The sequence below is a fragment of the Vanessa cardui genome, chromosome 13 (assembly GCF_905220365.1).
Source record: "Vanessa cardui chromosome 13, ilVanCard2.1, whole genome shotgun sequence".
Lineage (NCBI taxonomy): Eukaryota > Metazoa > Arthropoda > Insecta > Lepidoptera > Nymphalidae > Vanessa > Vanessa cardui.
Window position 1 is genome coordinate 5,657,802 of NC_061135.1, and position 24,194 is coordinate 5,681,995.

General features: G+C 31.3%; 1 protein-coding gene across 7 annotated transcripts in view; it reads right to left on the bottom strand.

Annotated features, from left to right (window-relative positions):
- The window catches only part of LOC124534799 (endophilin-A), a 41,789-nt gene that overhangs the window by 15,022 nt on the left and 2,573 nt on the right, over positions 1-24,194 (bottom strand). For 6 of the 7 annotated variants that reach the window (XM_047110816.1, XM_047110819.1, XM_047110818.1 and 3 more), the window contains exon 2: positions 2,779-2,858. In XM_047110816.1, the coding sequence (XP_046966772.1) occupies positions 2,779-2,823 (45 nt within the window). In that variant the 5' untranslated portion in view covers positions 2,824-2,858. Of the gene's footprint in view, positions 1-2,778; positions 2,859-6,983; positions 7,098-24,194 lie in introns of those variants that run through there. The other variant, XM_047110814.1, reaches the window with a different exon arrangement.

The following is a 24,194-nucleotide window of genomic DNA, read 5'->3' on the forward strand; positions in this document are numbered from 1 at the left end:
TCCACGCACATTGTCACAGGACTCAGTAGCGAGTTGCCATGAAGGCCGTTATAATTGGGGCAAATCGAAAATATAGGACACGGTGGGGCTGTGGGTCACGGTCGCGTCGGGTTTCATCCCCCAACGCTGCGATCTGAACCTTGTAACATTATTTAACTGATCACGTTCAGATTCAGGAAATTATGCAACACTGAAAGCAGCTCATGAAATGAGAATAGCGAGTTACAATCGTATACAAATGGCATGAATAAAGCTAAATCAGGAGATGAAGTTACGTAATAATTCGCACTTAGTAGTTATTTAAAATACAGGATGTCGTTCTCTTTAAAAAAATATAACTTTATTATTCCATGAAATTATAATTAATACTTACATAAGACCTTTTTACGACACCTGATAGATGAAGTGCCGAAAATAATCATTATTTCATTATTGATAGAACAATTGTTTCATTTTATTAATTGCTTATGATTTAATAAAATATTCCCATGAATAAATACCAACGTATCAATACCACAATAGTACTATGAGGCCTCAGGGCGTAGCGTAGCGGGCTGCCTCATTATTGAACCATCAATCACGTACGACATACGAGACACATTCGGATGTACTATTAAGAAGACCAACGGAATATTTCTAAACAAAGAAAAATGTTAAGAAATTTGTTATTATTATTATTATGTTAAGAAATTAATTTTCGGAATATATCGATCCGTATAATATTATTTAGTACCGGATATTTTTATTTCAATTCCTACAAATACGATTTATATAAGGCTGCTGTAGTGATTCGCGTAGTCGCACAGAACGTAGACATATAGAGCTACGTTTTTACGTAGCACTAATATTCTAAATGTATCTGGAATAGAACGCGACTTATGGTTAGTGTTCTATAAGGTGTATGTCTAACAACATTAAAACTAAAACGATTGACAGAAATCCATTTATATTATGTAGTAAAAATATTTACACAAATCTAATAATAGTCCTATTCACGCGCAAATATGGCGCATTTCTACGTTCTATTAATATATTTATTGTAATAAACTTAAGAAATCTAATTTGTATTTTTTTGCTGTCTCTACTTTTAGTCTTCTCACGCATACAGACATATCGTTAGCACTCACTCTACTTACTCACGCTGATAATATTGAACGTAGACTTGCGCGTCTTTGTTTTAACGCTTGAATGTTTGTTACTTAGTCACAAATGCTTATATATTTTTTTATCTAATTTAGTTTCAACAATTAAGTAAAAAAATTAATACACGAACGTATAACAGCTACATTAGATTTGCAAATTGTAAATCATGTTTAGCTTAAAACTAATATAGCTCGTATTATCGTTGTATTTTAACAACATATATCTTACAACCTACTCCTATACATAGTACAAAAATGTCCTGTACAAGTGTATAGATTGCTATAACAAATAAAAAAAAATAAAGTTCACATGTATTTGCGAACGAGCTTCGACATCAATACGGTAACGAGAGAGCCACCGAAATTATGACTGCTGAATCGGAACAATATCGCCATTATCTTTAATGGATCGCGAACAACCATTTCGTTATTAAAACAAAAAACGCCGCTTACGACTCCCACTTTTGATTGCCTTCATATTTTACTAATACATATTATAAGATTTATTACATGTTTGTTTATAAACTTATGAGTTATTAAACGTAGAAACAACAACGATTTGTCTTACGTTTAATAACAAATTAAACAACAAAGCAAATATCATTATAACAAACAAAATGAAATAGCGTCCAATTTAGAAGGTAACATAATTCCTACAGGTGGAGCAATTATTAAAACAATAACAGCATAACCGTAACAACCAAAATACAAGGGTAAGTTTACCTTTTATATATATGTATTTATTACTGATTTGTTTCATTATATATAGTGTTTATTTTATATGCATACAGATTCCTGGGTTGTCGGTAAAACCCCTGGGGTAAGTAAATTTATTGAGATTTTTGCTTTCAAAAAGCAGTTCTACGCTCCTATTTCTCGGAAAGTAGGTACCTAAAGCTTGTTGGCTTTGCGCTAAACATATTTTAGGCTGTGTTGGTTTTTCATCGGACTATGATAAACGAGAAATAGAATCTGTGAATACGCTTATATACTATACATAAGATCGCGTAATCTTCGTTAAGACTGATTGGTAGTAAAGATAATCAATACTATATTTAAATACCAACAATAATTTTCTTAATGGTAAAGCTTTGTGAAAACTTGTGTGGGTATATCGCCCACTCATGAAATATTCTACCAAGAAACAGCAATACTTAGCAGTGTTATGTTTCAGTTTTAAGAGTGAGTGAGCCAGTGTAGTTATAGAGCCAATGTAATTAGGGATATAGCATCTTAGTAGTGACTAAGATGCTGTATCCCTGGTAACTAAGACTGGTGGCGCGATTGTCTATTGACAGTGGTGATCGCTTACCGTCAGTTTGGCTATATACCCTTTATTAACTAATTAAATAAGTCCATTTCATCAAAAAAACAGATTAATGATTTTATCTAAGCTTAGATAAACATGAATTCGGTTTTTGTTACAGACTAAAAATACTATCTAGCGGCGAACGGCAGAATGTCGATATGAAACTTCGATAATGACCTACTTGCACTTGTAGCCTATCAACGGCGAAGTTTTGCCAATTTCAAAGGAAATTATAATCATCTTAGCCGTTTTTACACGGATGTTACGTTTTAATATCGCCAAACAGCGGCGCCTCTGAAAAGTTAAACATTGTCTTGAAAAAGGTACCTGATTAGCTTTGTTGATTTGTTTCTTGAGTCCAGCGAATGCCATGATTGCCTCTTCCAATCAATTTGTTCGTTTAAAATCTGAAAAAGAAATGTACTATAAATAAAACAACATTAAAAATGATCTATATATCGATTTCAATTTAAAAAATAATTTCCTCTGATCTGATCCGATGAAATATAAAAGTAATAAAACATTATAAAGAAGAAGATAAAGAAGAAAATTCATAAAATGAATCAGACAAGTCCATATCGAAATGGGCCAATTGTGAATACTCGTAGATCGTGGATTGTGGATATTAATGGTTGTTGTATTGAGACCGTGCTTTATTTGTTTTTATGTACATACAATACGTGAATGAGGGAATTATGCTCTATTTACATTCATTTAAAAGAACTATGGTAGCGTTATAGAAAAAGTTCAGCACCATTTTTCCTTAAGAACCTGTATTAGAGCGAGCGTCATTGGTATTACAAGTACGTATTTGTACAATATATTATTCATATAATAAATCAATTATTAACCATTGCCAATTAATGTATAGAGATTGAGAACATGAAATTATAGTTACGAGAAATTTGACCTTATTTTTTTTCTATTAATAAATGTTTCCATAAAAAAGGCAGACGATGTGTTGCTAATTAGATATTAAATAATATAATTGCGATACGGTTAATAAAAGGATAATATTTAAACCTGATTTCGAATTATAACGATATCGTTATTGATGTCAGGAATAAAACATCTTTAATTTAAAGCGTCCGCAAACACATAGTAGAAATATTTATGACATGAAAAATGCTCAATAATATTAGCTTATAGATGACATTTCCATTTGCTCTGATATATACGAGCAGCGAAGAAATTTTCGAATCAAAAGTCAATTTAATTTATTAATTCTCGTGACCTAAATTTTAAAATATAAAAGATACTTTTCGAAATGTGGACTCTCGAAAACCAATTTTACTCCTTATGATAAAATCCATAAGAAGAGTAAAAATATGATTAAAATAATATATAGATATTTCTATTAATACTATTTACTTACTTAGCTACAAAAATCATCGTTTCATGCTTGTACCAGCAAGCTTAAAATATTTTTCTCATTAAGGCAGTAATCTCGGCTAAGCGCTCAAATATTACTTTGCGTTCACTATTTAAACTATTTTGATGGTGAAACAGTAACTCGCATAAACTGTGCGCGACATTGTAATCATATATTGAAGAGCCACGGATTTTTCTGGTGTAGTGATTATTAAAACAACCAAAACTAAAAAACACACGTAAAATTTTGGCAATATATATAAATCACACAAGCTACGTTGAAGAATGCATATTTACACAACTATTTTATTAAGTAATGCGTGGTAATGACGTAAATAAAAATATAATAACACAAAACGTTTCCAAACACTTCCTAAATAAGATATCGTAAACTTCTGTACCCTTTCACTGAAATTGGATAGCACAACAGAGAGGACCGCACTAATGACCTCAAAACGATATAGGCTAGATGCCGAGTAGCGAGGATAAGATTCACATGCTACTATAGACACATGTATTGTATACACTTGCAAAATTTAACTTCTAGAAGAGCAGAGCGTAGACTAGTTTGTTATTGGCAGCGAGCCATGCGGGCGGATCGATACGGAGATGTAAGTAACATTATGTAATAGTGTCGGGTCAACAATAACGTTTGTGAATTGACGCTTCAATGGCTTAATGCCACTTTAACTGGCGTTATCGGTCAAGACCACTGGGAGTTGGAACCTTGTATATAATTTGTAGGTATATACATATGCGATGAACATATTTGGATGCTGATTATATGAGTACCTGCGTTTAAACATCGCAATATGTAGTACTTTTTTTAAATAAAAACTATTATATTCAATTAATTAATTAACAATTATATGAATTTCATGAATTATTCATTAAAGGTTTGATTGTCTTTTAGAAAATAGCGAATATATTGACATTTACAAATGCCATATAGTGAGCATATACAACCCACATACAGATTCAGTAGCCAGCACTGTGGGCGGTTACTCCTACGATAAATTCACTTGCGGAGCAACAGAGTAAAAAAAACGCTCTTTGAAAAAAATATAAAACGTGATTCCTGGTAAAACTTAATTCCCAACACGAGGTCGGAAAATATTCTAATCACTAGCCCAGACTAATAAAATTACTAATTACATAAAGTAACAGTCTGTAAATATGGCTAAGACCTCTTTAGTAAAAGGTTTTTCCCAACGAATTTCTTTACATTCTGTATTCTTCGTGAATTATTTTTATCGGCAAGCATGAAATGAATATAAACAAAATAACCACGTGTAAAATTCAATAGCGTCATGTAGTAGCCATCTTAGGTATTAACTTTAGTGCCATTACTTTATCTCTTCAAAGGACACAGTTATTTTCTTCTACTCCTCGGATGTAATTTAAAACAAAACAGTCTTCACAGATAATTAATTCTGTTAAGAACGTGTTGACTGACGCGACCGCGTGCCCTTTGAGGCAATTAATACTGATATCTGTTATACCAAAGGCAGCAATTAGAACCCGAAATTACCTTGACAGTAAATGTTTATGGAGGCAATAATAAAGGCGGTCTATAATCTGTGAACTGGGACAATTATTTTCACTGCCCCCGGAAGTAACTAAATTTAAAATACACGTTTTTCACATTTCGTTAATTCATAAAGTACTCAACCAGCCAATAACTAAATATCTACATTAAATGATATTAAATTCTAGTGCAATGGTTTTATTATTAGTCTATCGCTTTTATCTATACCAATATTACAATGTGAAAGCAACTCTGACCGTCTAAGTTGCTCTTTCAAGACCAAACCGAATTTGATTAAATTTGGCGTGAAGCAAACTTGAACTCGAAAAAAGGACATAGGCTAGTTTTTTGCCTAACACATAATAACCAACACAAAATACCAACCCCTAAAACGCGAGCGAAACCGCGGGCGGCAAATACTTTATCATATATTCTAAAATTATTATTTGCAAAGTGTACCATGAAACGCCACAATAACCGTTGAAACAATACATTACATTTTATAGTGCGCGAGAACATCAAAGTATCGAGGACATAATTTGACCTTATTAAGATAAATTGAACATATACGATGTCAGAATTGTTATTCATAGATCGTAGATAGCCCAGATATACCCATCATTGATAGAATTGTAATTAAAATGTTACAATATTTCATCTGAAAAACAATAAAATAAATCATTTTTAACGCAGTTACATTGCATTTTTTATGTTTAATTTTTTGTTGAAAACATACAATTTTCGTTACTACACAGGAATCTAGCAATTCTGTTAATTATATTAATGCATATTCTTTATAAATAATCTTTGTTATGATACATATACATACCTAATCGAGAAAAGAACGAAGCGAAAAGAAATTCAAGTACTACGAAATGTATTCAAAAATAAAATAAAGCTACAATAAACTGTGAAATGAAACTTGAAAAAGAAAATAACAAAAGAGGTTTCAAACAAACTAGTTTCTACATCCTTGCAAGCTCGAGACAATGCACTCTTAGCAGATTAAATCAATAAAATATGTCGTAATATTTAAACGAGAACGGTATCTTATATAACACTGTCTTGTTATTCAATTAAGTTGAAAAATACGCTCCGATATACATACAACAATTATTTTAGAGTAAGAACTACTCTCGACGTATCCATTAGTATTTTCATATCGAGGTAAGGTCTATAGATAGTATTTTAGTAGCACTTAAAATGTCAATAACTACTCAACGGTGCGCATAGTGCTCTCGTCTCCGTCGTTCTAAAATAATCCCTGAAATTGAATTCAGATCGTAATTGACTCTCCTAATAACACTAAATATGGCGCCGTTACAAAGTTACATGTACATATACGAGACGTTGTAAACTAAATACTGAGATAAATTTTCATTAGTAACGATATACGGTACCTACGCTTGTACAAAGAAAATCATTGGTTACACATTTCAATTGTTCGTTTTGTACATGTTGAGTTCTATATCTGTACATACGGTTAATAATGTATATGTCAAAGGGATTATAAGCACTCGTACTGTGACAGTTATAAGGTTATTAAAAAAGAAAACTCTCAACGACTGTATAACAAACAAGAAATATGTGATTTAACTATAAATAAATCTTAATGTTTTCAAATAAACCGTACCTTGCTCTAATCTTCTTTTGTCACTATAGACTGACGCTGAGGGAGTTAAAATATTAGTGCTACGAGAGCGTAGCGGTCCACGTAGCTCGTAGCGTGGAGGCGACTGAGGCCGTCGTAGTGTCATGCAAGTGCGCGCGCAACACCGCCCCCTCACTACATGGACCGATATCAATCCACAATTCTATTTCCAAATAACTTACCTATATTTTACTTTAAACTGTGCCAAATCGACGGTCATTATTTTCATATATTTTTTCATACAAAGACCGATTACTTGCTTGTTTAAAAACAGTTATCATTTCTTGAATGAAGACTAGTGTACTGTGTGTAGTTTTTTGTAATTGCAACACTTATATTTAATATATAGCATGATATTAAAGTTAATTTAACGTTTTAATTTCACGTCCTGCCATTTTATCAACAAAAACAATCATAACAAAGAAACAGGGACAGGTTACATATACCTATGCCTCTTTCTTGTTATTTCTTTTTTTTAAAGAAATTTCAAATCATTTCTTTAACTTTCGATATCTTAATCAACATCTAGTGTTTAACTAACACAGGCGATAAGTATATACAAAACTACATGTATTAGTATTAATGTTTTTGAAATAATTGCTATAATAAATATCACCAGACTATACAATTAATTAAGATCATTAAAAGCACAAGAGAAATAGGCAAATCTAATAAAATACACGTTTTAAAGTCATAATACAATGTTTGAATGACGGCCTGTAAAATTATAAAGGCCGACAATTGAGCTTTATCAAAACAATTTGGCAGGTGCTTTAAGTCCAAAATTACATTAAAATTTGGGTACCACTCGCCCACGCTGCGCTCGATTGGCTCTGGATAATTCTAAAGTATATACCAACTAACTATATGTACCTATATAATGGTTTTAAAATGTTGGTCACGCTTACACGTGGGCTGAATCGCAGGCAAAAGCTGGTTCATGTGTCAATGAATTAGAGTTAACGAAAGGGTTCTAAGTTCGAAGTACAGGATCACCGGCATTCCGGAATATTTACTAACTTCCGTTCAATTCGTGACGTTGCGATAGTCATTTATCACAAGCGTCACCGAGGGCAATGGTCACACCTGATGACGTCATCCTGTACCTACAAGTACATCCTTGGAAGCCGGTTGCACAGGGAAATGTCGGACTATCCATCCAACCTCTACTCAAAAAACTTACGTTCGTCAATGAAGCGTATTTTAGTCATAATTTAATAAATACCACTAAATGTTATAAGTATTATAAAATGTAGCTGGAGCTGTAAAAAGTGTTTTATCCAATTATCCAATTCGGCTCATCTTCATATTATCTTGTCGATAGAAAGTGTTCGTATTATGTATGCTATTAATACTGACTTGAGGTGTCTTTTACATCGGCCTTATTCGCAAGGTCAACGTAGCTTAGCGTGCTTTGAAAAGAGCAATGCTCGGTAATTCGTTTCGCGGTTCATATTGATAAAATCCGTGAGCTAATGAATATAACCGACGCTCGCGGTTGGTATGTTTAAGGGGTAATATACAGGTTCGTTCTGTTAATCCGATTAGGAAGAGAAATTTTCGCATGACTGCTACGACTCGGTAAATGGAGCAAAGGATATACCTACACGGTCTGCCGCTGAATTCAGAGGGCATAAGACCGGTCAGAGTAACGCTAATTAGGGGACGCTTTGTCTAGCAGTGAGCCTCTAAATACTGAAGAATGAATCGAACGCAAATTACCAAGCATTAATCGATCGATTTTCCATTTCTTAATTATGACAATCGTAAATATCTTGTCAACTCCAAGTCAACTTGAACTCGCCTACGCAACCTTGTCGAGAAATAATATTAAATAGAGATATTTCTTTGTATGCGATATAGACGCCAAGAGCTTTATACGAGCTTTCCAAAAGAATAAATTTGTATTTCGAATACTTTTATTATATTCCCTTTTTTGTTCTTCCCTTCTATCATTCTAATTATAGTTTTAAAATAAATAATCTGTTTTTTAGAAAAAAAATGAAAATATTTCATGAACCTTTTCTTGTACTCTTATTTTACAATACAATAACTCGAAAAGGTATCTTTTAGCGAAAGTAGGTATACTGTTTAACTATTGAAGCGTGACATTTTATATATTTTATAAAGTATATATGTATAAACTGAACATTAAGTTCGTTTGTAAATCGTCGGACTTTATCGAAAAGTTTGTCGCCAAGCGAACAAGTACCTAGTTATTACATTCGTTTTACTTAACACTAAAGTTTCATTTTAAGTTCTATGTCTTCCGAGAACAACTTTAAATTAAAAGTAATAAATTTTCAAATTATGAAATTATGAATTTACCTATACTTGGTCATTTCTAGATTAGGCCGAGTATCATACACTACTTCACCTATTACATCTTCTTACTTTTTAATTAAATATATAATTTATGTAGAAAATGTTATTTTTCAGAGATACTATATTGTAACTTTATAAATACAAAAATAACCCTGTTTGTCATCTGTTGCTATTTCACGACTAAACCGAAAAAAACTGAACTCAAAGGAATCCTTCCTAGAATATAGATTACATTTTAAATCTAACACTTAACGACCCCTAAAACGCGACTGAGACTGCGCGCGGAAATTTATATACAATATCATTTTTTTATATACCAAATACAAATGGTTATTTATCCGCGCAACATATATCAATTAAATATTGTTATAAAGCTTGATATTTAGAAGTAAAATTATATATATGTAAGTATATGTATTTGTATTTCTTTACCTAGCGAAGCCTCTTTGAACTTCCAATAAATTATATTATTTTGTTTAACACGTAATTAATATTTTATGTCTTCACTTACTCAAAGTTAATTAGGTTAAACAGAAGAGTTACATGAAGGCCTAATTAAGACTATATGAGGCAATATCCAACATACATGTACCTACTCATTACAAACAAGAAATAACCAAGCCAAAAATTTTATTTGAACCTCTAATATATTAAATTGTCGATGTAGCATGATATATCTACTCATAGCATATAAGGACTAAACAATAAAGCTTAGTTTTATTTGGATATAAAAGGTTAGGTTATATCTATTGGCGGATAGGACAATGGCTTGAGAACTAAGCTTTTATACTAGTAGTACTTTTGTAATAAAAGGTACAAGAATATCCATTGGCGTATTAAAGTTACTGACCCTTAGGTTATACATTTAATCGTGTCTTAAAAAAAAACTTCTATTAAAAGTTAGAGATTAAAGCAAATATATCAAGTAGGCTTTACTTGAGCTCTTATGTTATTTACTTATAACACGACACGTAGCAATGTTTCGTCACGTAACAATTTCGTGGAACCTTTAAGATTTATTTTGCCGACCTACGCTAAATACGTGATGACGATTATGCTTTAAAATTTCATCTATATTATGATACAGATGAAATAAAAAAATACATAGTATATTATTTATATTCATACCAATGTGTATCTTTTCTCTAAATGATTTTATTATCTCAGAAGGACAAGAATATTTAATTTCATTAAAGAATAATCATATCCAAGATAAAATATTTTGTTACTGAGATTATTTTTATGGTATTGTTGTTGTTGTCCGATATCCGCACGCAATCGACTTACATACAAAATAGCGAAGTTTAGCGTTCTTTCGCTTTTGTGAACATTATCGTACACATAATATACAGGTTAAACACTGATATAAATGAACCTAGTGGTTGACGAATGACGCCTATAATTAACAGATATTAAAAAAAAATAACTCTCTATTCATAACGACATTTCCAATATTTATTTTTAACACATTTTATTTACGGCCCTATAGAAATCACCCTTCTTTAATATAATAATAGCAATGCTTTTTTCCAAGTATTATGAGGGGAGGTCTAAACCGGCGGAACGAAGGAGACGGGGGTGGGACTAGGTTTATTTTCTTGGTACCATCGTAATTAGGTATTTATTAAATTTTAACTCTAGACGTCATTTATTTACGAATAATCATTCAACAGACTAGTCTGTGCGTATCGAAAATTACGATAAAGGAAAACTACAAAATAGAACGTTACGCCGTGCTATATATAACTCTTGACCAAGTAATGAAAATTTCCTCAAACCTAAATGACTGAAATAGGACCATTTATTAAGCTTACTGTCCTGGTAAAATCTTAATTTAGAAGTGGCACGGTCTATTTAAGATTCGAGAATCGATCGAAGACGACTTACCTACGATATACTGCAATTCTCTAAGTGAAGATTTTTATATATTTTGATATTGTAACTAGTTAATCGTGTTCGTACCTAGTTATTAATTTCCATCATCAGATTTCAGCAGCTAATCACGTCTATACTGCGAGAGATTTTTATGAATGAACTTTTAATGAATGTTGTTTTGGATACTCTATATTCCAATAAATAAAGTATTTTATATAAACAATGGAACATTCAATTAATCAAGACGAAATGAGTAATCTTGAGGGCTTTTAAACAATTTTTCATGTTTAAAGATTGTACTACTTAATGATATTAATGACGCTTTTTATGAAATTCAAATTATTCTTTCGAGTGTACGTGGTCACCACCGCCCATAGACATTAGCCGGCATGAAATTAAGATACATTTATTTAAATTTTAATCACAGCAACACAAAATTTTCTTACTTAACGGTAGAATATATGAGTCGGTTGTATCTACCCAGAAGGGATTGCATAAAGCCCTACCACCAAGTGAACGTAATTTAATGATTTCGTTTTACTAAATATATTATTTTATTGTTACAAAGTACTTGTAAAATTATATTATATTATATAAGATAGATGATCGTGAGTACGCTTATCTACATCTAGTTTCTTTCATTTTGCAAACAACAATAAACTTAATATTCGTACGTACATTCCTATAACAAGACCTTTATCCCCTTCCTTTTTTGTTAATTTAATTCCTTCAAAATTGTTTTGTAAGCATATCAGAGCCAGATATAATATATCAAAGAAATAGATGATAAAAAAGCGTGGAGTACATTTTTTTAATAATTAATACCTGTTGACTTACAAGCAGGATATATTAATTTAAATTGTATTTGTTAAAAAACTTTGTATTTGTTAAATGTTGAAAAACATAAACGTAAGAGTAACTACTGACTTGCCGGTTCTTCTCGGTAGAATCTACTTTTCGAACCGGTGGTAGCTTCACTTAATTGTAAAATGACGATTGAAAAGTGCTTGTTGCCTACTTGAATAAAGTTTATTTTGATTTAAAGTATACTTCAAATATATCACAGAAGATTATCTACTCTAAAAAATGTTCATTAATTACTTAACACATAATTTTCACAAAAAATATAATTTTAAACGAATTATAAAGCATGAAAAAGCCTAATAAAAATAAAACATGCCATTTATTTAACAAGGAAGAAATCTTCAACTACCAAAAACGACATTTTAAATGATATCAAATTATTTAACTTAATTTACTTTTACTATTTGTCGTACTGAAACTGCATTATGCAATATTTGTTTATAACGTGATTATCCGTCTTTGATGCCAGAATAGACACTGTTAATGTGGACTAAAGTAATCAAAGCCAAATTACCCATTTACCCAAACTTAAGTTATCAAATTTTATAAGCATTACTTTTGCATTAAATGCGAATAAAGTATAATAAATTGCATGATATATGAAGATATAGGTAGAGGGGAATAATAAAACAATTGAGGCCGATGCAAAAAACAGTATCATTCTGGTTTCATTCAGTCCTTATTATGGCTTTACGTTGAGCTATTTACAGCGTACGTTTCAGACAACACACTTGACTGTATTCGCTTTTTGACTGTCGGTTCATTCAAATGACTAACACGGATCGAAGCGTGATGCGCGCGCACTCTCATTTTTGCTACATCAGCCTAACATCTGCCGAGATCTTTAGATCCTCTTCATAAAGATTTTTGGTCAGAAAATGAGAGAAAAGTAAGTGGACCGAAAAAAGTATTCCTTTGATGTTTGTGTCAAGCGAATTAAGATTACATATTTGCGTATAAGATTCGAAACGATTACGACTCTTATTTCAAGTTTTCAATAAGAAAAAGCGTACAAAATGCTTTACAAGTACCAACACATATATCTATAACATGTTCTTATAAATTTTACTTCACCTGCCTTATGTATATAAATAGTAGTAATATTTGAAAAATTCTGTTCACACATTTTTCAACTTCTCATCAGCCGATCATGTAAATACAGCATGATTTGAATCATCTTAGGAAATACTAAAACGAAGGTAGATTTTATTTTATAATAAGTAAAAAAAGCTTTACAGATAATTCATCAAAAACCTGGTATAAAAAAGAAATGAAATAAAATATAACTTAAAACGTATGATAATTAAAGTCAAAATGAATCGCCAAAGTACAAAAGGTTTTTCCTGAGAGTCCATCCTTTCAACATTCTTCGTCTTTTCTTTATTCGTAACATCTACAAAAAGAGCTAACCGGATTTTAAAGAAACCTGCACAGTGTTGAAACTTAGTGTGCGGATTAAAGCTTAAGAAACTTAATTTACATTTTACGTCAAGACAAAAACCATGGAATAACTTCATCTTCAAAGGTTTAAGGTGTATAGAAAAAAGCCTGTATGTCTCATGGCAAAGCTGCTAACCCTCACCTTTTTGAGAAATAGTTTCGATGTTACTCCATCAAGCTGCTCCAATTAGGGTTGATACGGATACATGTGGCAGATTTTCATCCGCTTTCAACTCCAAGCATGAGATGAACTTAAACTAAAATTAACACACAGTGGTGCTTGCCTGAGTTTGAACTCCGAAACATCTGTATATATCTATATATACATAACTATAAAGGCTCTTTTTATCCCATTGGCTCTATATTTAAATTATCCGAAATGATGTCTTGTTCTAAACCTATTAGTATTTTTATATTTGTATGTCTATTTATAAAAAAATACTATGTAGTAACTTGACACCACCCCCTATAGACATAGTCGCAGAAAGAAATATTAACCATTCATTACATTGCCAATGCGCCGCCAACCTTGGAGCCAAGATATCCCTTGTTGTTTCAATGGCTCACTCACCCTTTAAACTGATATTATTCTATAAATATATTATAAACTGTGGTATAAGAAATATAAAAAAATAGAGATACTTTTGCTTATTCTCTAATTATGGTCACATTTCTTTCGAAAGAATACGCTTATCACTCTAATTAAATTATGTAATTTATTTCGCGACAAGTCAGTTGCAAAGGAGGCATGAATACAATTAAAATCTACATAATGTCATTTTCTTGTTCGTAGCTTTATTTACAACCAGTTTTTTTTTAATGTTCGGTTATAAAAGTACCACTTACTCAAAGTAGATAAAAGGTTCGGGTAATACAATCTGTACAAACACTTTTCATTAAAATTTGCTATCATTGGAAATTTGTTTTTTCTTTTTTTTATAAATGCAGCAGTAACCTACAAATAGCTGTGACAAATAAATTGATATCATATTAGATTTCCTGATTTCTGTAGCAGTATATTACCTGAATACAGTTGAAGGAAATTTTCTTTCTAGAGCATTCGTAGGGAAGATTAACTCAGCTGAAATTTTATATCGCTATATTGTAGATATGTAAAAGTTGTATATTGTACGCTGACGTCGCAGTGTATATAGATATTAACTGTAAGGTGACATTAATATTAACAGTCCGTTAATGCCTCACACTAAGCCGTATCTCCGACTTGGAATCGAATCCACCAAGCTACTCCAGATACATATTATAATACATGTGACATAATCGCCAGTTTCTCTGTGATGTTGTTTGAAGCGACGATACTAATAATTATAAATACAAATCAGCACATAAAAACTGAATGATACTTGCTCAGATTTAAGCCTGCGATTTTCACTTGAGATCCACGTGTTCTATCCACGGATCTCGAGCGCTTAAGTTTAGATTAAATATAAGTACGTAACCGTAGGTCAAGTCAAGCCATAGACATAGATGTAGCATTTATTAATCCTTATTAAACGAAATAGTAGTACTACTACTACTAAATAATCACTTATTATAATAAGCAATCATTACATAGTATAAAACAAAGTCGCCTACCGCTGTCTGTCCCTATGTACGCTTAAATCTTTAATATTTGATGCTTTTTTTAATAGATATGAGTGATTCAAGAGAAAAGTTTTTGTACATATAGTAAAGAAACACTGATAATTTCAAAAGTTTGTAATGTGATGTCGTAAATACACAAATTCTGTGGTATATTTACTATTTAGTATCAGTATTGCACCCGTGCGAAGCCGGAACAGGTCACTAGTATATACATATTTCGTTACATGGTCACTGACCTTTGAACTTACTACAGTAAGTTCAAAGGTCAGTGACTATCTAAACTGTAAGTTTCAGATATGATAAAAGATTTTTAAAAAATACGAGGAAAATGGCACACGACGCGACATATTCGCGATGGATGAGAAATGTCTTGAAATGGACATCAGTGGAATATCTTTGGAATATTGAAGCAGATTTGAAGCGATATTAGTTTCACTTTATTTCCTTTTCTATAGGAATGATTAATCTATCAGAATAAATGAGAAGTTTTGTTCAATTGGAACTTAAATTAATCTAGAAGATAAAGCGCGACTTTTCGATTTTCATATAATATGATATTGTTATATAAGAAGATACGCTTCGCAGTTTTCTCAGCTTTAAACTTAGACTATCGACGTGACAAGCATCAATTTTATGTTCTTGTGTGTATATAAAACAATTAAATAAAAAATGTTTGACCTGACTGTCTGCCATCCCTACTATTTTATATATTTAAAAAAAAAAAAAATTTCGCTATTTTAGAGCTCAAGGCACTCAAGATGTTTCTCTGTATCTCCTATGAAATTGAATTTTATAGTTTTAAATGAATTAAACAATGTAATTAAATAATTATAACTCGAATCGTATAATTCGAGTCGAAAATATACGATATTATTATTTCATAGTCACACTTGTCTTTCTCTAAAGACGTAAATAAAACCAATAAGCGTTCTTTTTTCACTTCTCTGTACCACATTATACATACGAAACTTATGAATGTAGTATCGATTTCGATATTTTTTGCTATGCTATGTTATCCTCGAATTGTTTAGATTTAACGCGGTAGATGGTGCTGCGATCGGAAAGTAATATTTTTTTAATCAATCATAATCGCTTGCTTTATTTTTTTTTTATAATAAAACAATACCAACTGTTATACAAGAGTCTATGTGTTATACAAGAGTCTGACATGAATAATCTGATAAATATTGGAGTACTTTTAATGAATTTTCTGAAATAGTATAATATTTAAAAATTTAACGTATAACGCGAAAACCAATTAACGATATAATATAATATATACCTATAAATATTATACATGTAGACGACACGAAAGTGTCTTTCTTACTGACAATATATAACGCACAGCCTGAGCAATAATTCTTAATGTCGCATGTCATTCTCGCTGGCCAACCAAGATGCTCCTAATACGTTTTGGACGTTAGACAAAAGTGACGCACAGTAAGTAGAACACATGAATATTATGTATTTATTTATCTAAGTTCAATTAATCTGATTGATGTGACATTCGTACAACAAATACAGAGGATGTATTCCTTTCTTTTTCAGGTAAATATGTACTTGTTATGATATGATGTGTCATTTTGCAAATATAAAGTTCAACTTATACAACTCACGACGCACGGCTTTTAATTAGACATACTTAATAATCTAAAATAATCTTGCACCATATGATGACGCCATGTAATTCGAAATAATGTATAAATTTACCAACATATTATATTATACTTATATGATACTAGTGTTCCGTTTCGAATTCGCACGGTTGCAATTCTTATGCTTAATATACTACAGAATTTATTTATTTACATTACATTAGAACCTTTTTTTATTGAATTATCAGTGTTTCTTTACTATATTATCCATGTATTATACAAAACATTCCTTTCGAATCACTCTATCTAATTAAAAATCATCATCAAAACCCGTTGCGTAATTTTAAAGATCTAAGCATACATAGGGACAGACAGCGCTAAGCGACTATGTTTTATAATATGTAATAAAGCTTTACGTAAAATACGTACGTACATACGTTAATATGTACCATGCAATGGTCGCTGTATAGAAAAAGCATCGAAATGAGATCGCATACCGAGAGGGGCGTGTAAGGGAAGGGATGCGCTGCTGAAATGAAACGTTGGTGGTTCGTGACATGCACATGACGTAATAACTATAAGGGATGTTTTTACAATTTTAAATGATTTATTTCTTAAATATTTAAATAGTCTTAAGTAATATTTTTGTTAAATTGCAATCGATTTACTATTTATAATAAATAAGGTTTTGTTATTATTCCTTGAAATCAATCTGTTTTCGATGCATATATTTATGTATATAGTAACAGCCTGTCAATTTCCCACTGCTGGGCTAAGACCTATTTTTCCTTTCAGGAGAAGGTTAGAAGGATATTCCACCACGCTGCTCCAATTGGTGGATATATATTTACGTATAAGATTAACTTTTTGATAAACTATTATTTACTGGTTATTACACTGTATATTAAAAAAGAAAAAATAAATACTATAGAAATTAATAATAAAAAATATTGAAATAAAACTATACAGACATAATATATAAATTATATAAAAAATACGCCGTCCAGAAGATTGTCTTAAATAACATTCGTACCCAGTTCGCTTATACTTTGCGTATATGAATTGCAAGGTTCAAGCTTTCTGTTAAGCCCTAACTCGTAGGCCACCAAAAGTGTCTATCATTATTTTTAACCGACTTCAAAAAAAGGAGGAGGTTCTCAATTCGTCGGGGCCTTTTTTTTTTTTAGAAAGGTCTATTCATACTTTTTAAGTGACTTCAAAAAAAGGAGTGTTCTCAATTCGACCGGTATATATATTTTTTTATGTTTGTTCGCCGCGAAGCAATTTCGCCATTTATGTCCGATTTTGATGATTTTTTTTTAGTTAGAAAGAAGATACTCCTAGAATGGTACCATGATGAGGATATCAGAATTTGATGATGATATCCTGGAGAAATCGAGGGGAAACCTCAAATTTTATAGGCACATGTACCGTGTTTTACATATTTTCTGAAGTTATATTGGCATTTGCTTCTGGCAAACATAATTTTATACTGCTGAGCTGATGGAAGGTGTAAGTCCTCAATTAATAGGAGTTAGGAAATAATTCTTTCAACATTAATATATGATTTTATCCTCTTTGTAGCTTTTATGAAGAGAAGTACAGGTTCACTACACATTTCTTTTGTTATGTTATTGTTTGGTATATCATGCTCCAGAAGTGGTTCCGTATAAGTTTTATTGAAATGGGTTCAGCACTTTATGAAAAAATCAACAAATAACCATTTGTGACATAAGGACTTTTAATTTATATTTTGAGAAAATAACACTAAAAACGAGTAAAATATAATATTTTTTCTAAGAAATAACACAACACAATAACACACACAACGATCGGCCGATTTCAATAATACGTTTTTAAATCAAATTATTTTGTTTATCACTTTGAAGTCTGAGTTATTTTTTAGAAAAAATATTTTATTAGTATCTTATGACAATTGATCTAAAGTTTATTTCTCAAAAGATTCCACAAATTCATACATTATCTTGGTAATATATACCTTTAAAAAAACCCTCCCCATGAATCACTCCATCCGTTAGTGGAAACCGTTGGTAATCCGATAGTTAGCCTTTGAGCTTATTGCCTTCAGACAGACGTGGCGGGGGACTTTGTTTTATAATATTATGTATGATGATAAAAAATTGCCTTACGTAAAAAAAAAAACATAAAACGTTTAATAGCGTGAACAAGAATTATTTGAAAGAAAAGAAAAGAAAAATCGAATATATTTCTAAACGAATATAAGGCTCAAAACCTTTTTTTTAATTTGACTTCAAAACATTGTATTAAGATCACTGTAATTATATCGGCAACGTACTAATTTCTACTATTTTTTCGGTTATTTTGGTTAAAATATACACTTCAACTTTTAAACTGTGTATATGTATATTGAGATAATTTTCAAATAATATATAACCATTAATAATAGCCGTATCTATTAATCTTCATAAACAGAAGTAACTTAATTTAAAATATACATCGCTGTGTATAAATTCATTCGTATTTGGAATTCGAATAATGAAGACGCATGGTATTGTAGTGATCTAAAGATTAATTATCTCATATTAATGTAGTGTATTAAATAAATGTAATTGAAAATTAAGCTTCGATTATTAAGAATAAAACGTCACACTTCATATATGTACAAATTAAGGCATTCTGTAGGAAAGTCGAAAAATACCGCTGAAAGCGATCGTCAAATATCAGAATGTAATATGCGACATCGATACATACATACGACAATAATGGTAAAAGTTATAGGATACACGTATCAAAATAGCTTATCACCGTAAGTCAGTTTTCAAAATTTCACAAGTGAGATACGAATTGACTCCTTACAACAGTCGCAGAATAGAAGCACACTGCTGTGACAACAACAAAGACATGTTTAGGCGTTTGTTGATGTCCAATTATTGTTCTATTAATTAACTGGTGACTTAATTGGTGTTTTTTGTAATTTTATTAATTCATTTAAGTGTATTGTATACACTGTTTGAGACTAAATATCAAAATAATTATTGTATGATATATTAATAAAGTACCTCTTCAGTCATTTTATGAGGCATTTCTTTTATTATAGGTATTTACGACACCAAAGGGCTCACAGTTGCCCGTGCTTTTTTACATGGTAATTTTATACATTTCAAGCATCCCAAAAGAGCAATACACACTGAATACATGACACTTGATTAGGGGTCGTTTAAACAAAAAACATTAAAAATACTTCATTGTAATTTTACATTTACCAAGTGAACATTAACGCGAGTAGAGTCGAGGTTATAAGCATACTAGCTTAAAATAAAATAGGTGATTACGAAGAAGTTTTTATCAGAATTCGTCGATGTCACAGCCAGTTCAGACTTTGTGAACTTCTCACCCTTCTCTACCACCCACCCGCCTCTGTAATCCTCACCCCAATTCGTTCAATATCATTAATGTCCAATAAGACCATAGAATTCGACATTTTGATTTATAGGTAATGTATTACTCGAATAATTAAAATTAAAACAATATAATAATTGACTGGTATATAAATTGGTTTTAGTTATGATATTCCTAGTTCACTACCATCATCACTTATACCGGCGCCACTTGTAGTTCTCTAATGATTCTATGTCAGACACATCAAACATTAATGTCAACTGTACAGCCATACTACAAAAATGGTTACTTTTAACTGGCTGCGCCGGGACTTTATGAGCGTTTAAATTTTTAGAAAGTCATTATTGTTGTTTTATAACGTCAGCTTTCTGCCAGTGAAAGTCGTGTCAAAATCGGTTAAGCCGTTCCAGAGATTAACATGAACAAACACACACGGGCAAAATTGTAAAAAAAATTATATGGTATATGTACCTTGTACACATGCATACGCATTTTGTAAAACGGGCCAATTTTAATATTACAAACAGACACTCTCATTTTATTATATGGATAGATACATTTATTCCAATATAATAATAAATTTTGTATTCAATTTCACAATGTATACCTGTCAGCAGTCGATAGAGCGCAGTAACCTAGGAGTCAAATTAACATTACGAATAAGAAACTCGATAAACACAAATTACGGACGTTACAATGAATACTGAAATGGTATCGAGCTATGACGCCGAATACCAAACGACGGTGAAATCGACACAACGGCGTCTGAAACGAGAGGAGACAAGTATTTTTCCAGGAGTGAAGCTTCATAACAACAGAAATTGAATCTAAGCTTCAAAATGGTTCATACATTTTAAGTTATTTGAAGACATAACTTATGATTAGACTCTTTGTTTTTTAAAACTTAATTAAGATTATCATTTAAAGTTATTTGCTAAATTAACTAAATGAAAGGACTTTTGTTAGTAGCTGCTCCATTTAATGATCTGTGGTTCTGGCAAAGTAATAAGAAAATATAAAGACTTCATAAAGTATAGGTTTAAAATTTATTCAAACGATTTTCTCATTATTTACAACAGCGAAACCTGTGGTTTTACCAGTCATGTTATATATCACAAAAACCATCATCTCCAATTTGTTCTCAAAGGTTTTCCGGTTGAAACTATCTTCATACCAAATGTAATCGAAATCGGTTCAGCGGCTTAAACGTGATGAGGTAACACACACTCACTTTCGCATTTAAAATATTAAGTATATATTTACATACAATATTATGTGATCACTGGTAACCTTATCACTTTGACCTTTATTCTACCATTATGATATTTCCCGAAAAAAATTATTATACAAATATGAAATGAAATTTTGCAGACGTTTCTTGTGATGATAAGAGTACAATTTGGTATATTAAATACTGTAATTAGATAAAAATTTCAGCCAAATAAAGCTTTGTGTTGAAAAGGTACTTTTGTAATTAGTTTATTGTGTTACAACATGGTACCATTAGTAACAAAATAATTTTGCTCGTGATTATATTTAGAGACAACCGCATTGCTCGCAATTGCTTAAAATATAAGATTAAATAAAACAATCGTGAATACTAAGTTAATCGATAACAGTTGATAATTAAATGTTCTCTGGAGGGCAAATCGTATTACATCTTCTTCTTATGGTTTTAGCACTGTCATTTGTAGAACTTCATAGAACTTAGTTATAGCTCATTTATAAGATATCGAAATACGATTTCTTCGTTTAATGCTCACAATAAAACTGATACTTATTCGCGCCTTTCATTTCCTTTTTACCATAAAGTCACCTTTGTCTAGCATACTCTTTAATCTATAATATTATGGCATATAACAGATTTAAAAGGTCAGCTTCACATGTTTCATTAGCCACTCGACACATGAAGCTTTGTTCGCCGTTACACATGAGTTCTAAACACTAGTTATTACTGTTTTCCTAGATTCACCTCGTACCTGTCTCTTGGCATTCACGTGTCTTACCGAGCTGTATCGAATGAAGGAAAGTTGAAATCCATCTTTTTTCTAATTGCGTAATTTGATATATTTAATCTATGCGTAATGAAAACAAATTACATATTAATTAAGACGCATTTCTACTATATGTCCATATATGTATTGCCTACTGTAAAATAACTTCTATAAAATCTTTACCAATTTGGGACACCAAAAAGGCAGTTTTTGCATATCACATTATCTATGAAGCGTATTATATTTTAAAATCATAATCAACTCCGTAATTTCTATAAATTTACATCATCCATCACATTTATCAAAAAAAAAAGATAGTAGTGTTAATGCGTAGGCATAACATTGATACGATGGCGCCCGACAGTCTGCCGGCTTACTCAGCCAGAAATGGGTCCACAGCCAAATAGGTTAAGTAGACTTCATATCTATAGTTCTAATTTTAATTCTATTTTAAAAATATCGTATTAATAAAGTGAGACAGATGGGACTTGTCCTCGATGTCTTGTACTTGTCTTGTACTCGTCGGCGCATCGTTTACCATTCATCATAATGTACTTCTATATTCAAAAAGTAAATATATCAACGAAACCAACGAATGCACCATCTTAGTTGACCTTTAACTTTCTTGTTGGATACGGTATTAAGGGAATAAGGTTCGCTTAGTATAAAGATTTATATGGCATAAGCCAAAAGGCCTTTAATATAGGTTAAGGTTTTTATTATCTCCCTTTAATGTGAAAACAACGAATGAAAAAGATGTGTTTCCTTTTATATGTTAACAATAAAGATGTACATATTCGAAGTACCTACTTGTACTAAATATAAACATCAAAACATAGATTAATTTAAAGGCTACAATTAAAGATAATCTCGACTAGCTGTCGGTTATAACTTCTAATAATAATTTTTTACTAATTAAAAACTTAAAAACGGTATATTTTTTTATTATGAAGGACGCGAGATATAGTGCTAATTGAAGAGCGGGAGAGCTTTCTATAAATAGACGGACCCCCAGCGCTCGAGGAGCGAGTGCACTCGCATTAACTGACTGCATTCATGCTCTATTGTCGATAACTATGCTTATGACTAATAAAAACTTGAATGGAAGTAACTTTTGGCTCAATATCATTTTTCAATATTTATATAACATGAGAAATATTATACAACCAAAAAATTATGAGGCACAACTGTGATATCAGTTAATGAATCAAGTGTTAAATTTAAAGTAAACACATGATGTATTGTTTTTTAATGAAAATGTTTGCATAATTATTATTTCTAAGTCATTTAGAGGATGGCGGTTCTACGTAATAATTAATATTTGCTGCGAGCTAATACACATAATTCCACTTGAAAAAAAAACCGAACACGAGTCTATGGATTCTTTAGTGTCTTTCCATTATGCCATTCATCAGCAATACCCACTCAAGAGAATGGAAGACCGGTATCCCGCATGAACAACTATGCGACTAATCCTGCATATAAATTAACGAAATCCCGGGGGATTACAGGAAATATTACGAGTTTAAATGACAAGCGATCAGAATTTTTGTTTCGTCTGTATTATTAATGCCTACATAATTATGATTATGTATTAATAGCCAGCAAATAGCGAAAAAAACAGGGGCCTAATAATTTGTGTACTTGATAAAGAAACCGATATAGATATATTTGAAACAAAAGTATGATTTGCGTTTTTTTATGTTGATTTATGAGACGGTTGATAATAAACACACGACGAGACCCATGACAATGTCTTCACAAATGATAATTTATTAGTAAAGAGCGAAATAATGTATTAATTTTAAAGTATTTCAGTATACTTTATATGCCTTTTTTTATAATGCTATACACATGTTTGGAACACATGTAGTTTGTTCACATAAGTTGTCTGAGGTCAAAAATCAAATTAACGTGTTATGCAGTAAGTTGTTAGCTTCGTTATAGGATTACATCATACAGTTAGAACATCGTGTGATGACGATATTCCGGGTTGAGGTTGATTTTATTTTATAATTTTCAAAGTTTACTTGGTGCAGACCTCTCTAAGTACCAATCACCAGATATTTTACCGCCAAAACACAGCACTCAGTTTGTTGTGTTCCAGTTTAAGGAGT